Source organism: Lampetra planeri, chromosome 40 (assembly GCF_965212315.1).
Source record: "Lampetra planeri chromosome 40, kcLamPlan1.2.h2, whole genome shotgun sequence".
Classification (NCBI taxonomy): Eukaryota; Metazoa; Chordata; class Hyperoartia; order Petromyzontiformes; family Petromyzontidae; genus Lampetra; species Lampetra planeri.
In genome coordinates, this window is record NC_136146.1 from 7,477,988 (window position 1) to 7,498,568 (window position 20,581).

Genomic DNA, 20,581 nt, shown 5'->3' on the forward strand with positions numbered 1-20,581 from the left:
GCCAAACCAAAAAACTTTTCGAAATCACCAAAATAAAGCCATGAAAGCAATGTAACAGTGATCATAGGAACTGTGACCGAATTTTCACAATAAACGACATAAACAACATGTACTACCAAACCCTGCAGCCATAGCTGGCTGCATGAGTCACTCCACAACAGCAGGAGCATCAGTCGGAGTATCAACATTTTCCAATGCACCTCCAAGATCAGCACACTAAATAAAAACACAGGTCATACTTTGCAGCGATCATCCGGAGCGAAACATTTTATTTTAGGCCACTGAATTTCAGTGGCAGCTAGGGGTGTACAACTCCTCTAGAGCAGTTTTGAGTGAAGATCTCACAGGTAGTGACACAAGTTGCAGTTTATTGGCAATAGCATTCCAGACCCTGGGGGCATCAATAGCAAAGGCCCTTCCTCCAGTATTTGTACGGCAATAGGGAATGTGAAGCTGGTAAATGAGCGTAGACCTTAGGTCAAATTTGTTCTTTGAAACAGAGAGGAGATCCAGTAGGTAATCTGCGGATTTTTTGTAAGTACATCAATTTTCCTGTACAAGAATACGGATAAACCGTATAGGTTTACAGCTCTGCTATTGTTTGTTGGAATTTGCTGACACGCCCCTACCGGACATCCGTAAAAAAAGAACTACAAAGCTCATCGGATTCCTCCATCCGGTCTATATAAAGATTCTTGACACAGCAGCCCCCTCGGTTTATCGGGACTACGCAATTCAAAACGGTTGCGTAACCGTGCTAAAGAATTAAAATCGTTTCCGTCAGCCAATGAGATCTCTCCGCGCCGTGACGTCACAAACTGTTGTTTTTTTCCTCTCACGCCGAGTCACGTGCGGCGAGGAGTCACGTGGGTCTCGCGGCGGGGGGGAGGAGGGCTCAGAGGGGGGGGGTGTGTCACGTGACCGGGGTAGATCAGCTGATCGGGTCCCGCGTGCAACAGAGGAACGGTCGGGGCGTTGCTGCTGCTGCTGCTGGTGGTGGTCGTGGTGCCGACAGGAGACGCACACACAGTGAGTGAGTGGGGCTACGGTGGCTAGGAGACGTTAAATACCTCGCCTGGTACACAAGGAGGTCGTGGGTTCGTTGACGATCCTGACGCCTGTTGCTGTGTATTTGGAGTTTGCGTGTTTTCCCCGTGGTCGCGCAGATTTTTCTCCGGGGTTTTCATCCACTTTTAGTTAGAATCGTGCGTTTAGAGTATTTGGCTGCTATACATTTCCACACGATAAGCCACTTTGTTGAGATATCGTCTGTGGCCAGGTCGCTTTTGAAAAATATCTATATAGCCCAGTGGGCCTTACCTGGTAAAATACAAATCTCAAAGAAAAAAAAAACCTGTATTGTGTAAAATAAAATTTGTTTTTAGTTTGTTTTATTGGGTGGCCCTATCTCAGAGAGTCTGCGGACGGGGCTCGTGAATGTCGCGACCTCCAGCAATAAAAGAGGGAAGAGGAGCGACGCTCACAACAACGAGCATATCGCCGGGTGGATAAAACGCAGAACGTTAACACAGTGGCGGAGCACAATTGGTGGCATCTACTAGCCATTTCTAAGTCGGTGAGCCCATGCGAATCTTCACGTGGCCTCAAAATGCACATCCACTTGTACACCTCGATTGAAAACTCGTTTCTTTCGAACGGATTTTTGTGTTTTCGTTTCGTGTCTTTCCCCCTCCCACCTCCGATTAGCACGGTTGGCGACGTACGGTGCGAAAGAAGTTCAACATTTATACATATCCTGACGTCACCGCCACTTAGTGGTGAACGGCGGCTGTTGTTGTTGTGTCTGCGAGTGTAAACATCATCACGGGGGAGACGAAGGCGGTCGGGTCGTGGTCCTGGTCACACCACCCCCTCGTCCTGTGCCGTTCCTTGCCGGACTTAATAGGTTCTCGCTAACAAACACTTGCTCCGACAGTTGAAGGCTATAGGGGGGATCTTTGTCTTTATGTATATAAGGTTTATGTGTGTATGTATAATTCATGCGTACTGTATGTAATATGTACTTTATACTGGTAGGAACCTCCTGGTTACACCAGCCCACAGGGGATTATTGTATCCGTCCGTCGTGCATCAAAAAATTGGAGGGGTGGGGCTGGGTGGAGAGGGGCTGGGTGGGAAGGGTGGGGGCTGGGTGGGGAGGGTGAGGGTGGGGGCTGGGTGGGGAGGGGCTGGTCACCCCGTGGTGCCCTTATAAAACTCAACGTTTAACCTACTCACGCCGGCTTGTGCCCGCCCTCACAGTCGGGCATATTTGCGGAATACACCACGCCGTTGACCCTGGCCATTGACCGAGCAACCCAACGTTCCTACCAGCTCCCTCCGCAGGAATGTGTTATTCATTAGCTGCGGAGCACAGGCTCAATGAGGTGTAAAGCGGCCCGCAACCAACGGCACACACCAAAGTTGCAGTGGGTAAAGGGGCCGTCCATAAATTACGTCACGCACCTAGGGGGGGGGGGGTCAGACATTTGTGACAATGTGCAACTTTAAATAAATATAGACAACACGTTCTACTTCATTAAATATACTTTTTAATAAATGTTTTCTCCTACAACATCAGAGTGCAGTGCCACATTAAATACGCACTTTACAATGACAATAGTTTAAAGCGATTTGAAGCATGTTTTATTTTGGAGGGGTGGGGGGGGCAGAGCTTTGTGACGTCATATTTGAGGGGGGGGGTCTGACTTTTTGTGACGCCGTGTGACGAAGGGCGGAGGGGGGGTCAAAATCGTTCAAAATCGCGTGACGTCATTTATGGACGGCCCCAAAGAGTTGACGAGGTGCGTTGAATTGAGCGAGGTAATCACTTTTATAAGAGCGCTTGGGAGAGGGATTGATGCCACAGTGGGGCAGTGCGAGATGGAGTCTCCCGGGGGGGGGGGGTTGTTTGACCATACTTCACCACGCTGGTCAGTGCGGGTTGGTAAATAGGGTGGGGGGGGGGCTGTGGTTGGTGGTGGAGAGACCCAGGGCCAGTTGAGATGTTCGCAAATGATGTTAGCCGTGCCTGGGATTTGAACTGGGCTGGCGAGATTCGATTTGAAGCTTTCGTGACTGCAGGGATTCATCTTCTTGGTTCTTTCGGTAAAGTCACGTAGAATGGAAATAATAAAATCATAAAAATAAAACATAATAAAATAATTCTCACGACGTTTCGGCCACAACGCAAGCAGCCGTCCTCAGGTGAAGAACAGGTCTGTCGAGAAGACAGCGTCTGAATGACACACCCCAGGCTTGGAGATGGGCTGGCGAGGTTAATAGTGCGTGGTAATAATCTCGACGCAGCTGCTGCATTTAGCTTCAGCGCTTCTCCAGTTAATGGTTAACGCGAACATCTGTGCTCCGCTCAAACCACCTGTTAATTCAGCCTGCACTTAGAGGATTTCAAGTTTCATTTATTAGGTATAGTCCTGTGAGCCATACGGCTCTTGAGTCGGGTGCAACCGCAACAAACAAAATATGAACGGAGAACATTTTAAAGCGACGACGCGCAACAGAAACATCCTGGATAAACCAGCAAATCTTCCAAAAAAAACCGCTGTGTGCAAAAATCCCAGTGTGATGCAAGTCAAACAATATCAACCAGAATACAACTTAGATTACCCATATGTTTTCGAAATCAAAATAACGCTATAAGAACAATGTAACAACAGTAATCATAGGAACTGTGATTTAAATTTTACAATAAACGATATATATAAAATGTACGACCAAACTTTGCAGCCAGGATGAATGTACACAGCCGCTGTTCCATTTTACTGCTGGATGGATGAGAAAGGCCCCAAGCACGCCGTGTTGGTCATGGGGGCGGGGGGGAGGGGGGTTTATTGACCATACTTCACCACGTTGGTCAATGCTCGTATTGTTTAAGTGTGTTCGTTTGCTTAGAACTCGGGGCGCTGTTCAGATGTCACTCGCCGCTGATGTTCGCCGGGGTCGGGAATTCTAATTTTAAAATTTGTTAGGTTCGAAGCGCAATGCGCTATCCACTGCGCCACCACTCCACCGCCGTGATTTTATTCTATCGTAGTGTACATTATTTGGTGACGCTCTTGCGTTGCTAGTGGTGCATAAGGGACAATAAAACTCAACACATTCGTTAATAACACTGCGTGCCCTTAAAATCATAGAAATATGTGAAGTTTCGGGAAATGGCACTTTTTTGCGTTTTACCATGAAACGTCGCCCATCATATATTTTTCTCTTAGGGCCACGCAGTGTTGTTGGCACGTGTGCTGGTTTGCTTGTATAATGACACACGTGTTTCTGTATTCCCTGTGGACTTGTCGGGGTTGTTTGGCCTGGGGGGGGGGTTGGGGGGGTTGCACACAGGGGAGGCCTTCGCGTCCCACGCTTTGCAGCGAGCGTCGGGTCTGCATTCGGCTCCCCGGACTCGGTGCGACATGAGTTGGACTCCACTTGAAGGGGCTCAGGGTGACCGGTGCCCACTCCCTGCTCTCAGCCTCGTTTGTGTTTTGCCCGTCTCATCTGGCACGTCCTCGTTTTGTTCGTCACGCGTGTAGTAGCTTCGTGTGTGCGCTCCGTTTGTTTTGATCACCTTGTTGGGACCGTATATATTATTATACTTGCTGTCCCAGGAAAGCCTCACCTAGTCTCAAAACTTCTTCAGGAGGGTCGTGAAGTTTTTTCGCAGTAGCCAGGGGGGGAGGGGCAATGTGGCTGCTGTGTGTGATTCGAATTCAGTGATTTGCAGGTAATATGCTCCGCATTGGGATGTATCATACCGGTTACACTCTGTGTGTGTCGTGTATTTAGCTGTGGAAGGAAACCAGAGAACCCGGAGGAAACCCATGTAGAATGGAGAGAGAGAGATGGCGTACAAACTCCACGTAGAAAGGCACCGAGTCGGGAATGAAACCCAGACCCTCCTTGATGTGAGGCACGAGTGTCACCACCACACCACCAACCCTGCCGCCCACTACGTGTCGCTGGTATTGAAATCTGTAAACGGCGACAGGGCACCCACCATCGCAACAGAGTAATAGTGCGGGCCCAGGAACCATGCACGCGACTCGGTCTCTGAAATGCACAACTTCAGGAACTGCTGATGGTTTTGGCTCGATGCATAGAGACCGCGTGCTTTTTACACGTTTTTATTGTTAGGCTCGTGTTATGTATACCTTTTTTACGCCATGTCTGGTTTATACTGCCTCGTTCGTTACGAACGGTCGTATTTACAGTCTCTATGTTGAACTCCTTTCGTAGTGTACGTAGCCAACTGTGCTCATCTGAGATGCGGGGGAAGGACCCCCCCCCCCTCTCTATCTCTCCCCTCTTGCTCCTCCCCCTTTCTTACCTATATAGCCTCTTGTTACAGCAGCCCTTTTGCCCACTTCAGCAACTGTTTCTTGCTGTGGTTGTCCCACCTGATGACGGACGCTTGTGTTGCGCCCGGAACGTCGTGATTTAATTTATTTTATACCTACGTGACTTTTTCCGAAAGAACCAAAGAGTATGGAAGGACAACACCTAAAGGGAGCGATTCCACGAGGTTCACAAGCAGCTGAAGCACCGTTATCCCCCGCCCCCCCCACCAGCGCGTGTCACACTACCCAGGGTGATGGCGACCAAGCGGTTGCCTGAGTTGCTGACCCGGGTTCGGACCGAGCTCGACCACGTTATGGCGTTCTGGCTGCGGCACTCACATGACCAGGAGCACGGGTATGGCGCAGAGGGGGGCGGCACCCACGTCCATACCTCCTGGCCTGACCTCTTGACCCCCTGACCTCAGACCACACACCTCGGGGATGAAAAAGGCTCCGCAGTCGTCGTTATCATTGTCACCTATGATAACTTTGCTGTCAGTATTGTCATAATAATCATCAGCAGCAGCATCATTGTATCATCATAGTCATTGTGATCATAATCCACAAACGCATAATCATTGTCATCATTATTACCATCATTCTCAGCATTATTATCATCAGCGTCATCATTGATATCAACGCTGCACGATAATCTTAATTTTCATCATCATTGTCTTTACATATTATCATCACAATCATCGTGGTCGTCATTGCCATCGTTTTTAGCTATGTAATCAAATTATCGTCATTACTACTGACGGGACTGACCTCCCAATCTCCCCCCCCACCCCAAATCTCACCGCAGCTTCCTCATCATGACCATTGTTTATCATCACCATTGTTGTTGTTGTTGCTGCCGATGAGACGGCCCGCACTGTGGTCCCCCACCCCCCCCACTGCCCACCTCGCGGCTTGCGATCAGAGGCTTCTTCACGTGCCTGGGCCGCGAGGGTGCCGTCTACGATGAGCTCAAGTATGTGTGGCTGCAGGGACGGCAGGTCAGTGACGCTACCTTCAGCCGTCTCCCCTCAGCCCTCATCTCTCATTCCCTCACCCCCCAGTGTCTCACCTGTACAGCGGTGGATCCAAAGGTGGGCGACGGAGGTGATCGCTCCCCCCCCAAAAACCTCAAATCTGATTTTGACTAGTAGATTTTCTTTAATAATTAATTGTCTGTGACAAAAAATAAGGCACGATGTGAATACAACAACACCAGAGACAATGCTTGCCATGTTTTGTAATCCACGTGGGGGACTGTACCACACCGCATCTCACCGTACTCGACCACGCCGTGGGGAAGCATCATTGGAGATGGGGGACCGTCGCAAGTCGGCGTAGGTTGCACACGTTGCCTGGCGTCTCACCAGGCACCCGACGGGTGTGGGCGCCACGACTCGACCTACTGAGTGTTGGAGGCTCACGATGATGATTCACCAACTCGCAAGCACTGCCGTGTGTGCCGCGTGCGTGTGTGCTGCGTGTGTGTGTGTGTGCTGCGTGTGTAGGTGTGGATGTACTGCCGTCTGTACCGCGAGCTGCCCAGGTTCCGCACGCCACAGATCCTTGAGGCGGCCAAAAAAGGTCCGCACCCAACTCATCACTTGGCGCTCGCTACTCACCGCTCACCACTCGAGGCTTACCGCTCACCACTCGCTGCTTACCGCTCGTCGCTCAACACTCGCCGGTCACCATTCGCAACTCACCACATCTCCAACAACAATGCTCACACAGTGCCTATCGTGTTCGCCGCACGGTGCCCCATACACTGCTTACTTGTGTTACTCACACCACACCATGCACGCTCTGCTGCTTTCACGCCTCCAACCGCCAGCCTCGTCCTAACCAGATCACCTGTAGAGCTTGGACTGTACTACTGTGCGCCCCATCCCTGTGCCCCCCTCCTCACCTGCCCCCCCCCCCCCATGCGGTGGTGCCTGTCGGACCGTGCTACTGTGCTCCGCCAGGGGGGGAGTTCCTGCTGCGCCATGCGCGCGTCTCCGCAGACTCGCCCAAGTGCGCCTTTGTGCTGACACGTGACGGCCGTCCCGTCAAGGTTCAGAGGACCATCTTCAGCGAGTGCTTCTATGTGCTGGCCATGAGCGAGCTGGGCCGTGCTACCGGCGACGCCAAGTACACGGTGCGTGGGCTATGGGGGGGTGGGGGGGGGCACGGCGGGTGGCGGGGAAGAGGGGTCCACGGGAGATGGGGGGCGCAGCAGGGGGGGGTCACGGAATTAGGGGGGACGGCCCGGGGCGTGCTATGAAACAGCCGAATTCGATTCGTGCTCACGGCCAACATCGGTGACAAATGTTTGAACCACGAGGTCGACTCAGCATTAAATGATACTGCTGGCCACCCACTCCATAATATGCCATGCCAGCATTAATAAGGTGCTCGCTAACTGTGCTTGCTTTAGAGTCGCAGTCATTGGTGAAATAATGTGCCCATTACAAATTGCATTATTATTGATAGCCGGTTAAAAGCTGCATGGGGCATCATTGTCGTTGTGCAGGAGTTTGTTTGCGTGCACGTGTGCATGTCTACGCATGTGACTGTATGTGCCCGTGCCTCTCCTTGCACGTGCGTGCGTGTGCCATGTGCGTGCCCGTGCATGCATTTCCATCTCAGGTGGCCGCCAAGGAGATGATGTCACAGATCGTGCGCTGGGTGCGCGAGGACCCCTCCGGCCTCGGGCGTCCGCAGCTCTCCGGCGCGACACCCGACAGCTCGCTCGCCGTGCCCATGATGTTGCTGTGCCTGCTGGAGCAGATGGAGGAGGCCAGCGAGGAGGGGGAGGGGGCGGCGGGCGGGGACGATGGCAATGCGGAGCTGGGCCGCTGGTGCGTCGACCGGATCCTCAAACACCTGCAGGTGCGAGCGCCTGGCTGCGCTCCTCGCACGAGCGATGGTCGGGAGAGCCGGCCGCACGCCGGGCAGCGTGGGAGACCGCAAACATTGTCCCGGTTAAACCCCTCTTATCGCGGTTACCACCACCGCCATCATCACCGCCACCATCGCCACTCGGCCATCTCGGGGCTCGCTGTCACCCACCTCCCCCACCCCCGCCGCAAGCAATGGGGTGCCTCGCATAGTAGCCACGCTGCCCTCACCTCCTCCACAAGCGGGAACATAGAGAATCGGCCAAACACAGCGACAAACAGTGGAACACGCCGTGACTCTGCGGGTCATCGTGTGAGTCCGTGGATCGCCGTGTGAGGATATGTGTGCATGTGTGTGTATCCATGTGTGTATGTGCGTGTCCGTGTGTGTCTGTATCCGTGTGTGCGTGTGTATCCGTGTCTGTATCCGTGTGTGCGTGCGTGTCCGTGTGTGTCTGTATCCGTGTGTGCGTTTGTGACAGAGGGGTGGCTCCGTCGTGCTGGAGACGGTCACTCCCGATGGTGAGGAGCTCCCGGGCAGCGCCGGGCGCCTGCAGAACCCGGGTAACCAACAGAGCAGTGCTGCCCATACCGATAACACTGCTGCTACTGTCAGTGGTGATGCTGGTTGTATTGGTGATGCTGGTTGTATTGGTGATGCTGGTTGTATTGGTGATGCTGGTTGTATTGGTGATGCTGGTTGTATTGGTGATGCTGGTTGTATTGGTGATGCTGGTTGTATTGGTGATGCTGGTTGTATTGGTGATGCTGGTTGTATTGGTGATGCTGGTTGTATTGGTGATGCTGGTTGTATTGGTGATGCTGGTTGTATTGGTGATGCTGGTTGTATTGGTGATGCTGGTTGTATTGGTGATGCTGGTTGTATTGGTGATGCTGGTTGTATTGGTGATGCTGGTTGTATTGGTGATGCTGGTTGTATTGGTGATGCTGGTTGTATTGGTGATGCTGGTTGTATTGGTGATGCTGGTTGTATTGGTGATGCTGGTTGTATTGGTGATGCTGGTTGTATTGGTGATGCTGGTTGTATTGGTGATGCTGGTTGTATTGGTGATGCTGGTTGTATTGGTGATGCTGGTTGTATTGGTGATGCTGGTTGTATTGGTGATGCTGGTTGTATTGGTGATGCTGGTTGTATTGGTGATGCTGGTTGTATTGGTGATGCTGGTTGTATTGGTGATGCTAGTCCTACTGATAGTGCTGCTGGCGGTGGTGATGCTGTCTGTGCTATTGTTTATGATGCAAATGTCATGCTGATAGTGGTGCTGGCTGTTCTACGGCTGCTGGTTCTAGTTGTGCTGTGGTGGCGACAGAGTTGCTGGTGGCGCTGCTGTTTGTGCCAATACTGGTCCTGGTTGTGGTGAGATTGTCCGTGGTCCTGGTAATGGTGCTGATAGAGGTTATGGTTGTGGTGGTGGAGCTGTTGCTGTCTGTGCTGGTGCTAATAGTCGTGTTGGTTGTGTTGTATGTATGTTGAACTTTGTTCGCACTCTATGTAGCCAACCAGACTAATCGGAGGTACAGGGGAAGGACAACAAACTAAGCACAATAAGCAGTTCCAAATAAATGAGTTTTCAATCTAGATTTAAAATTGCATAGCTCTAGTGACTTCCTAATATCAGAAGGAAGAGTGTTCCAGACCGCTACAGAAGCGCATCTGAAAGCATGCGATGCGGTGACCGTCTTTGTTCAGTGGTCAGCCAAAAGCCACTGCTGCGAGGATGGCCGCAGTTCGCGTGATGGTTTATGCTCCTTGACGAGATCAGCAAGGTACTGTGGTTCATCTTCTTGGTTCTTTCGGTAAAGTCACGTAGAAGGGAAATAATAAAATAATACAAATAAAACATAATAAAATATGCTTTATATTATTTTATTATGTTTTATTTTATTATTAGAAGGGAAATAATAAAATAATAAAATGTACGCATAATAAAATAATTATTATATGTTGGCTATCAACAACAAGGCAACTCCTATGACTAATTGGGAATGGGACGCAAGCGTAGGATTGATCACCCTGTCGCTGGCCGCCTTTGGGGAGGGTGTATAGTGTGAAAGGCCGAAACACCCTAGGAACCAAAGGTACACTACTGACGATGCGCTCCCCAAATTTCACCAGGCTCACTGTTCATGAACTCTTGGAAGTGCTTGCACAAAGGATAGTAACATCTCATCCTGTGTTCTTGGAATCTTTATTATGTATTATTTCCTTTCTACGTGACTTTACCAAAAGAACCAAGAAGATGAATCCCTGCAGTCATGAAAGCTTTAAATCGAAATTTATTGTGGTTCATTAGTGGCAAGCACTTTTGTGTACAAATCGTGTGGCCCCTGCTGACACTGTTGTGGTGGTGGTGGTGGCTGCTCCCGGGGTGTTCCAGGCCACGCCATCGAGGCCGGCTGGTTCTTGCTACAGCGCGCGTCGCGCCTTGGAGACGCGGCACTGGTACGCACGGCGCTCGCCAGCTTCGTGGATGCCCCCTTCAGTGCCGGCTGGGACCCCCAGCACGGGGGGCTCCTCTACTTCCTGGATGCCGACGGGCTGCCCCCCACACAGGCACGGGCAACCATGGCCACACACACACACACGGCATTCTCGTCATCATCGTCGTTATCGTTGTCATCGTCGTCATCGTCGTCGTCATCGTTTTGATCGTCGTCATGATTGTCGTCATCATCATCGTCAGCCACATTGGCAGATCCTGGGGGAGGGAGCGATTTGTGCGATGCCCCCCCCCCCCAAGACCTTGAGAACCCACTTTTTTTATTGACATTTACTCGAGAAAATACGCGGCCTGTTTTTTAATGTTCGGCCCTATTTAAAAGTATTACATCTTGGGACTTGCCCCCCTTTGGGAAGTTTCTAGATCCACCCCTGATCAGCCATGATCTATCCACTGCTGCGGTGAAGCCTTCCCGAGCCGTGTCCATCTCTCGTGGTGCCGCGACGTAACAGCACGCGTTGCTCCGTCTCCGCAGTGGACGTGCTCTTGGGCACTGCCGCTCCGTCGCTCATCTCGACCACTGGCACATCTATGCACCCTGCGGGTGCAGATGTACACTTGTGCATGTGTCCACGTACGCGTGGACTTGGTCGTGTGTGTGATATTGTGGACGTGTATCTGATTGTGTGTATACTTGCGATTGTGTGTGTGTCCCTCCTGCGGGGTGTGTGCAGTTGGAATGGTCCATGAAGCTGTGGTGGCCACACTGTGAGGCGCTCATCGCCTTCCTCATGGCGTTCCGCGAGACCCGCGAGGCCCGCCACCTCGACTCCTTTACCCGCGTCTTGGACTACTCCATCTCTAATGTGCGTACCGCCATGGAGCTCCCACCAGCTTCACCACCAACTCCACCGACACGTCTACCACCAACATGACCAACAACAACATCATCACTTCCACCACCAAGATGACCAACACCACCAACTTCGTCGTCATCGCCACCTCCACGATTAACACAAACAATAACGCCACCACCACCTCCACTACCAAGAACAACACCATCACTTTCACCACCACCACCATCACCACCTCTACTTCCAACACGACCAACACCACCATCCTGGGAGCGATGACACTTGTGCTGATGTGCGGGAGCGAGATGGATTGTTCCACGACAGGACTGTGAGCGATGGCGACGGCCTTCATCCCGCGGTGGATAGACCATGGCTGATGATGACGGTGATGTTGGCCGTGTTTCTCTTCGTCCATAGTTCTCGGATGCCGATCACGGAGAATGGTACGGGTACCTGGACCGCCAAGGCAGCGTCACGCACACGTTCAAGGGCGGCCCCTTCAAAGGTAGCGTGGTCACGTGGTCAACCGGCAGACGTGTACACACGCGCGTGTGTGTGATGGGCTAGTGGGGAGCGGCAGTGTAGTAGTTAGCGCGCCGTGCTACGAACCCAGCGACCCGAGTTAGATTCCCGCTCACGGCCAACACCAGTGACGATTATCACTGGTGTTGGCCGTGGTGCTGGCCACCCACCCCCTTGTGTGCCGTGCCGGCCTTCAAAGGTGATCGCTAACAGCACTTTCCCCAACAGTCTGTTACGGCTATACAGGGCTCTTTATCTTTTGATGAGCTACTGTGTGAACACCACCGCCATCATTATAGATAGGTGTACCTTGGACTCAGAATCAGCATCTTTATTTAGACTGGAGGAATCCGATGAGCTATGAAGCTCTTTTTCAGAGACGTCCAGTGCTTTCCGCCGATAATCTCTATTCCAAGCCAAGCCTAGCAGCAGCTGGACACATATAGAGTGAGAAATGAAGCCCCGTTGTGTCCATAATCTCCAAATTATTAGTCGCCACCACCACCGTGAACACATCAGTCAATAATTGGCTGAAAACAACTTGAAATAAAAACCCAATGCAGAAGCCTCGCGAAAAAGAGTCATATGACTCGGTGGTGAGGCTCTCCTGTGTAGACCAGTTGTGCTTATTCTTGTTACATCATTAAGCGTTGTTTCACGCCCTGCCAGATGAGCATGCAAGATGGGAAGTATCGTTGTGCAGATAATAGGTAAATCAGCGCAATGATTTTGGGTGTGGATATTAGGAAGAGTGGATAATAGGAGGCATTTCAGTACATTCTCAGAGAGCGCCTAGCTTCACGCAAGTTCTGTGGTGACTTTGCCACTGCATTCTGGCAAATGGCAGCTGTGCCAGAGGTCGCAAACGGGTTTTGATTCCTTACCCGTACCCGGCCGCACCAGGGTCGCAAACGGGTACCCGTACCCTACCCGATACCCGGCCGGGTACGGGTAGCCCGGTATCGGGTAGGGTACGGGTATCGGGTACCCGATTGCGACCTCTGAGCTGCGCTCTGTGAATGGTGTCCCATGGGAGTTTTTTTTAAGAGCTGTCCTCGAAGTTTGGCTGGCGACCTGACAATACCCTTCAGATCTATCAAGAGAGAAGGAAACTGTGACGTGTAGTGGCATGGACAGCATTGTCTGCGATGACTTTTTGACCTTGACCTCTGTTCTCGGTCTATCTTCGCTGTGCACATGTGCCCCAGGTTGCTTCCATGTACCCCGCGCCCTCTACATGTGTGAGAAGATGCTGGCCGACCTGACGGACGCCTCCAAGGCCTCGGGGTAGGCCTCGGGGTAGGCCTCGGGGTAGGCCAGGGTGTCCAACCCTCGGGCCTCTCACGGCTGCCAACCAAGCCCAGACCCCACGAAAAAATTCAACCACTGGAAAAAGGGACGGTGATTGCACTTACCAGCAGAGGCGCAGTGGGTGAATGTGAGCCCAATCAAAATGCTTTTGTGCTGATTGGTGTGCGATGATTTAATGAACTGACATGGAGGGGTGTTTTGATTGAATTGCAGAATCTATTCCTTTTGGTCTCATTTTCACGGTGTGTGCTGTTTGTCAGTACTGGTCTTATTTGAACTGCCTCTCATTAGTACTGCCACTACTGTCTGAATAATACTGGTCGTGAAAAGCTACGTATTAAACTTGCGCTGTATTGTTTGTAATGTCTCGTTTGTACAGTGACAACATGTCCATCTCCATTGTATTTTCTTGTGGCTCATTGTTTATAGTTCACCACTATCGCTTGTCCCATCTGCCATCTCATCTATGCTGATTTGCGCAGCCTGCAATTTTTCTCATTTGTACCGTCCGTACTGTGTCGTTTTTTACGTCTCCTTCATTATGAACGTTGACTATAAAGGGAAACATTTGTGCATTGCAAGCAATCGATTCTCACGCACAGCGCGAACCATGTATCGCGCCGTATATATGAATCGACTTGAACTGACGAATCGTTACGTGCCTACTTTGCGGGGTAGCGGGTTGGGTGCACGAGGTGTGGTGAGAGGTGGGTGGGAGTTGCACACCCCCTCTGCTGCTCATCTTAATGCACTCAGCTTGCAGTTCCACTTGATTATCATTTCAATTTTTATTGATTGTTGAAACCAAAAAATGAATACAATCATAGTAAATGTCTTAAAGCTTTTGTAACGTTTTGTGAACTAATCAATAAAATATGCAATCTGCTGTAAGCTGTAACAAATCAAGTTTTTTTTTATCATCCAGCAGCCTGTAATTTCTTGGGAAAACTTTGGCACCAAAGAGCTGCACTCGTATACTAATTCTAATCTTTATTTTACATTAATAAAAATATAATGAAGGCGATCACAGTGTGAGTGCTGTAGATTTTACATTTGTGCAAATTTGAGGTGCTACACGTTTTGATTAAATTCACTTCCGACTCATCGCAAACTCCAGTGATTCCCCGACAATTAATACTGCCTTCTGTGTTGCCACCCTGGGCGTGCCACACTTCCTCTCGCGAGGTTGGGAATCAATTTTAATCGGTGGGCCGTTACTTCGTTACAGGCCCCGCAGCCTCTGATCCCTGAGAGGGCCGGGGCGTAGCTGCCACCGCCACTGTTGTCGTTGTTGCCGGCAGCCTGTGCTGGACCTGGTGGTGCCGTGTCTCATCCGACCACACCAGGCAGTCGGCCACGCCAAGCGGGCGCGGGGATGGTGCGGCGGAGGCGCCACGTGTGCCAGGCCGGCCGTGGTGGTGTAGCGGGCCCCACGGTTCTCCGGGAGGCATAGCGTTGTGAAGCGCGAGCTGCGTGCGGTCGATTGGCCGGCCGTGGGCAGCCCTGCGCAAACAAAACACCTCCTTAAATTTCGATTTAAAGCTTTCGTGACTGCAGGGATTCATCTTCTTGGTTCTTTCAGACTCTGTCTCCTCGACAGGACGGCTACTTGCGTTGTGGCCGAAACGTCGTGAGAATTATTTTTATTATGTTTTATTTAAATGTTATTTTTATTATTTTATTATTTCAATTCTACGTGACTTTACCGAAAGAACCAAGAAGAAAAAACACCTCCTGTTCAGCATTACACTCTTGTGCAGTTGGCGAGTGCCTATTCAGGCTGATATATGGAGCACTGCGGACCCTGTGTAGTCTTCAGACTTGTTACAAGGGGATGGTTTGACCAGCACCATTCGTAACCATCTTTGTCTCCCAGTGCTAATGTTTACACACCACACTAGGCACTCATTTAACTTAGCAGAGGCCCAGATGGGTTTAGATATTACTCGCCACTGATGTTAGCCGTTGCTGGGAAACAAACTCAGGTCGCCAGATGGCTCTTTGCTCGTGTGCGTATATGCCTGAGGTCAATAATGAGTTTCTTGATGCACTGAAACCAGAACCCCCAGTGTGGGTGGACGCGGAGCTTCCGAGGATTTCTCTCCACTCGCCTGTAAGTGGTGGAGCCGGAGCTGGCATCCCCGCCGCCATCGTCAGGCCATGAGCTGCCCCGCGCACTGGTGAGGGCCGCCCTGGGCGCGATAAGCTGGGGCAGCAGCAGAAACGGCGATGACGACGAGGTGAAGGCAGGGGGCAGTGAGGCCGGGCGTGGGGGCCGTGCCCCCGGGAAATCCAGGCGGTAGGTCGATGCAAGGGGCCGCTCCTCGTGCCCCGCGCTGCCCGCCCATGCCACCAACTCGCCATTGTACACGCCGGCGCTCAGAGCCAGCGGAGTCCTCACGCGCTTGCGGCCCAGACCCTGAGCTCACGTGGAGAGTGGTGGGGTGAGGGGGCAGGCATACAGTATGTGCATCGTGTTAAGATTGGCCATCACACGTAGAAGAGGCTCCAGATTGGAATGTGCGAGCACAGGTCGTGCGTCTGCCAGTCAAATCGGTCCATTAACCGATGACACCTGGGATTGTCATCAACGTACCATCATACGAGCACCTAGCCTGGCACATGATTCCATGATGATGTCGCCATCGCTTAGTCAGGAATGGCAGTTGAATCAGCAGTGTTGTGTTCGAAGGGCAGGCGCAAGATGGTTACATTGGCCGTGCATCTCTGCCACCCCACCACACCGCACCATGCCATGCGCACTCATGCCAGCTGTGCCCGCTTACCGTCTGAAAGTATCCCACGCTGCCGAGGCCGGCGTGGCGGTTGTCGTGGCAGGAGAAGGGGTGTGTGTGTGCCCCATTCTGTAAGGGAGGAGAAACGCAATTCCCAGCCACAACGCAATCTAATTATGTAGTCGGCAAGCATTAAGCGCGTTGGTAAAAGGTGCTTCATGAATACAAAATATAATAGAATTCACAACGCAATCTCATCCAAAACACAGTCCCAGGCACAACGCTTTCCAAGCCACAGTCGTGTTGCCGGTTTGGAGTTTTTGTCGTTCGATCAAGTGACCTTTTGGGTTCCCCGAGCAACAAAATGTTGTCAAAGTAACGAGTGGCAAATCTAGCAACTTTCTGAGATGAGTATGATGCAGATGTAGGAGCGATTCCATGGCGGTTTTTCGGGTGCTGCGTTTAGGATTCTGTGTTGGTTGAACACTGAATGAGACAAGACAGTCTGGTAAACCGAGTCATCGAAATATGGTGGAGACATGAACGAGTGAAGTTCACAGGAATATTAACAATGGTGGTAGCGCTAGCAGAGTGACAAGGAGGTGACTGACCGTCCAGCAAGCGAAATCGAGTGCAGGGATTGGCACGCAGAGAGAAATACTTGTGCACAAACACAGCAGCAGGTATACAGCAGGTGACAAACACATTATGCCTTTAATAATTATTATAAAATATGTGATGGAATAAACTGCGTCCCTTCAGTGTCGTCGTCGTCGTCCCCCCCCTTTATTCTTCAACAATTTAGTTTACAGACATTTAATAGCGACCCATTCTCTGCCACGTTTAATACATTATCTTTACGTTAAATTATGTTTTAAAATGTACGCGTTTTTTTATTGACTACACGCAAGGGGTGGAAGCCAAATATGATTCGCATGCGGCTTCGGAGCCGAAGGTTGCCGACCCCTGATCGAGTTGACCTTCAGTTTCATTTCGGTGGCTCTCGGTTTCAAAGCAGCTGGCGGCAACAGGCGCGGCCAGGCCGCCCGCGGCCCGGGGCTCACCCGCGGGTGTTGCAGGCGGCGCGCGAACGCCAAAGGCGGCGTGGGCCGGGCAGCAAGCCGGAACGTCTGATCCATGTCGTTGCGGGAGCGGCTCCTGAAGTGTCCATGGAATCCGGTTGGGAACTGGACGAAAGACGCGGGCACGGAGTGGGGGGGGGGGTGTGCTTGACAAAACAGTGCGGCCAGGTCATTTGCTCTCCACTGGGACACTTTTGTTATTTTAGCTTGTAAGGGCCATCGAGACGAACAGCTCTTTTACGACGGCGACCGCAGTCCGAGACCGTCGGCCGAGACCGTCGGCAGGGCCGCAGTTAAAGAACACTGCAGGGTGAGGCAGATGTGATAGCTGCCTCTCTTGGTGCTTTTTCATTGCAGTTTCATGACGAGACCAGCGAGCCTAAATATATTTTTACACATACGTGAAATAAGTTACATGGAGTATGGAAGGCGAGGACATGAAATGAAGGGGTCTACAAACATTACATTGGTGACATACTGAGATAGTAACAAGGAGCGAAGACAATTATCTACACATACAACTCACGGCAGAACTTACAGCAAACAGGATAAAAACAAGTGCCGTAAAAATAATGATCCTGTCACTGGTGTGTGTAAATACTGTAAACCATATATACAGCCTCAGCCAATAACGTAGCTCGGGGAAGAGGTCATCCTGCAGCGTGACCTTAACGCACATGGATAAAGTGGTACATTTGGAATACGGTATTAAAATGACGTAGCCCAACCCGAATATCAATTATGAATCTCAATATTGACTGAAAAAAAACCGGCTTGAGCCCAGCATATTCGTGTGCACGGATGCAAGCCACTGCTGGATGAGGGCCGTCGAGTCGTGTCCATGTGGGTCTTAGGGGTTGTTTGAACATACTTCACCACGGTGGTCATGCGCGGGTTGGAAAAGTGGCAGGCCCAGGACCTATTAATACATCACTCGCCATCGTTAATTCATTACGCGGCGCGCTAACCACTGCGCCACCACTCCACCCCACCAATAGAGACCCCTCGTGTATTGAGGGCGTGCCCACAGTTCCGCACAGATGGATTCAATCCACTTGCCGTCCTGCCATCTATCTACCAGCAATGGCCAGCGTGGTGAAGTATGGTCAACTAACCCGCCCCACGACCCGCAACTTGCGTGGGGAGGCCCTCATCCAGCAGTGGACTGGCCCAACACGACTGTTGCAGCACCGTGGCAGAATAGTTGAGATCCAGTGAGGCTTTGCCGGGTAAATAATTGACGTTATCATTGCCGAGTCATTATTATAATTAACCACGACCGCGGTTAATGACTTCATGGTCTGGAATGCACCCCGCGTTGTGTCAAGCTAAGCAGGCGTGAGCCTGGATATTGCTCGAATGGGCCACGGTGCATAAGCAGGTGTTGTAGGCTGCTCCAAGTCCATTGCTGCCCATTGATATCTGTCTGCTTATATGTCTGTCTATATGTCTCTGGTTCTGTGTTTCATCTCTCTCTCTCAAATTTAGCATTCTCAGGAAGAACGTAATCAACCAGGTAGGGTGTTGACTGTTATGTTATCCGACTCTCTGTTGTATTACATTACATTTCTAAGTATACTAGATTTGTGTTTCTATTTCATTTATACCTGATATTGATTGCTTGTGTTGCAATCGAAACGTCGTATGCTAGTATTTTATTCATTATTTTATCTTTACACGTGACTTCACCGAGAGAACCAAAGAGTAATTCCTGCAGTCACGAAAGCTCCAACTTAAGTTTTCCATTGCTGTACTCTGTGCCTTGATGCCTCCACGCCTTCACAGTGACCAGCGTGGTGAAGTATGGTCAAATACCCCCCCCCCATCACCACCACGGCTCGCACGGCGTGCCGAGGCCCTAACCCGGCAAAGGGGAATTAATTGACTAATAAACATGTACACACACATTAACATCACTGTTACTACTGTTAGTATTGTCATTATTAGTTACAGTGCAATACGCGGCGTGCGTCTCTCACCCAAGAGCCGGTCGTGTCGCTCGCCATTGCAGAGCAGCAGCGCCTCTCCCCCCTTCGTCTTTATGACGAATCGTAGTTTGTGTTTAACTTTGTTAAGTTGTTGTCTTTGTTACGATGGCTCTAATAAATGTAATCCCCCTCCCTCCCTCGTTCCCTTTAAAAAAGAACCTCAAAGGAGGCCGCTTTCCCAAGAGCGCCGCGCAGGCCGCGTTGCCATGGTCACGCCACGAGTTGTTATTGTTCATTAGCTATGCTAATATATGCGAGGCCAAGGGAAAACATTGAATATATTATGTTAATTATATAGGTTGAAGTCGTGGCTTGATACTTTTACATATCTGAGGGTTGGAGCGCCTTAAAAACGTATTTATGTTAAATTTTGATTTAAAGCTTTCGTGACTGCAGGGATTCATATTCTTGGTTCTTGACGTAGAAGGGAAATAATAAAATAATATAAATATAAAACTATAAAAATTATCACGACGTTTCGACTGCAACACAAGCATCAGGTGTAAAATCCACAGCAAGAAATGTTTGTTTAATATTCATATTATTTTATTATTTCCCTTCTACGTGACTTTACCGAAAGAACCAAGAATATGTATTTATGTTAATCAGAATGTTGGGTGGGCTCGTGCAATATAAAGGCGGGGCCCAAACTACACTTTTGAATATATTATGTTAATTTTACAGGGAGAGGAAGGCAGTCGCAATATGAATGCTGCTGTTAAGTGGGATCTCCAACCGTTATCATTGCTAAATCTTGACTTAAAGCTTTCGTGACTGCAGGAATTCATAGGTAATTTTTTTTTTAAACTACGACGTTTCGATCACAACACAACCGATCGTCATCAGGAGGAAAAAAGAGGGGGAAAGCTGCTGAGGCAGGCTATTTTTAAAAGTTAAAAATGGGTGTAGCCCAAGGGTCATAAACGAAGTGGGCGGGGCCAGTGATGTTAATGTCAGAAATTAGCATGTTAATGTGAGAGATTAGCATGTTAATGTGAGATGATTATGTTAATGTATGATCGGACAGCGACCTGCACGACGAGTGTGCGGAGGTGGCTATGTTAATGTGAGAGATTAGCATGTTAATGTGAGAAATTAGCATGTTAATGTGAGAGATTAGCATGTTAATGTGAGATCGGAGAGCGACCTGCACGACGAGCGTGCGGAGATGGCTGTGTTAATGTGAGAGATTAGCATGTTAATGTGAGATCGGAGAGCAACCTCCACGACGAGTGTGCGGAGGTGGCTATGTTAATGTGAGAGATTAGCATGTTAATGTGAGATGATTATGTTAATGTATGATCGGACAGCGACCTGCACGACGAGTGTGCGGAGGTGGCTATGTTAATGTGAGAGATTAGCATGTTAATGTGAGAGATTAGCATGTTAATGTGAGA

At 50.4% G+C, this 20,581-nt stretch overlaps 2 protein-coding genes across 3 annotated transcripts; one reads left to right on the plus strand and one right to left on the minus strand.

The window, feature by feature from the left end:
• Nucleotides 1-931: 931 nt before the first annotated feature.
• RENBP (renin binding protein) lies at nt 932-14,270 on the plus strand. Of its 2 annotated transcripts, none has more exons than XM_078613092.1 (11): nt 932-1,029; nt 5,583-5,706; nt 6,274-6,349; nt 6,857-6,932; nt 7,316-7,488; nt 7,980-8,222; nt 8,713-8,794; nt 10,630-10,805; nt 11,427-11,558; nt 11,964-12,051; nt 13,277-14,270. In XM_078613092.1, exons 2-11 carry the CDS (start codon nt 5,606-5,608, stop codon nt 13,357-13,359), a joined length of 1,230 nt encoding a protein of 409 aa, XP_078469218.1. In that variant the 5' UTR covers nt 932-1,029; nt 5,583-5,605; the 3' UTR covers nt 13,360-14,270. The 2 variants fall into 2 exon arrangements, with proteins under 2 accessions (XP_078469218.1, XP_078469219.1); XM_078613093.1 differs by having other exon boundaries at nt 954-1,033.
• CIMIP7 (ciliary microtubule inner protein 7) lies at nt 14,149-19,383 on the minus strand. Its single transcript, XM_078613094.1, has 5 exons — nt 19,176-19,383; nt 17,179-17,301; nt 16,166-16,243; nt 15,491-15,798; nt 14,149-14,882 (listed from the first exon to the last, which is right to left on the minus strand). The coding sequence occupies exons 1-5, from the start codon at nt 19,200-19,202 to the stop codon at nt 14,594-14,596; spliced, it is 825 nt and encodes a 274-aa protein (XP_078469220.1). The 5' UTR covers nt 19,203-19,383; the 3' UTR covers nt 14,149-14,593.
• Nucleotides 19,384-20,581: the final 1,198 nt, after the last annotated feature.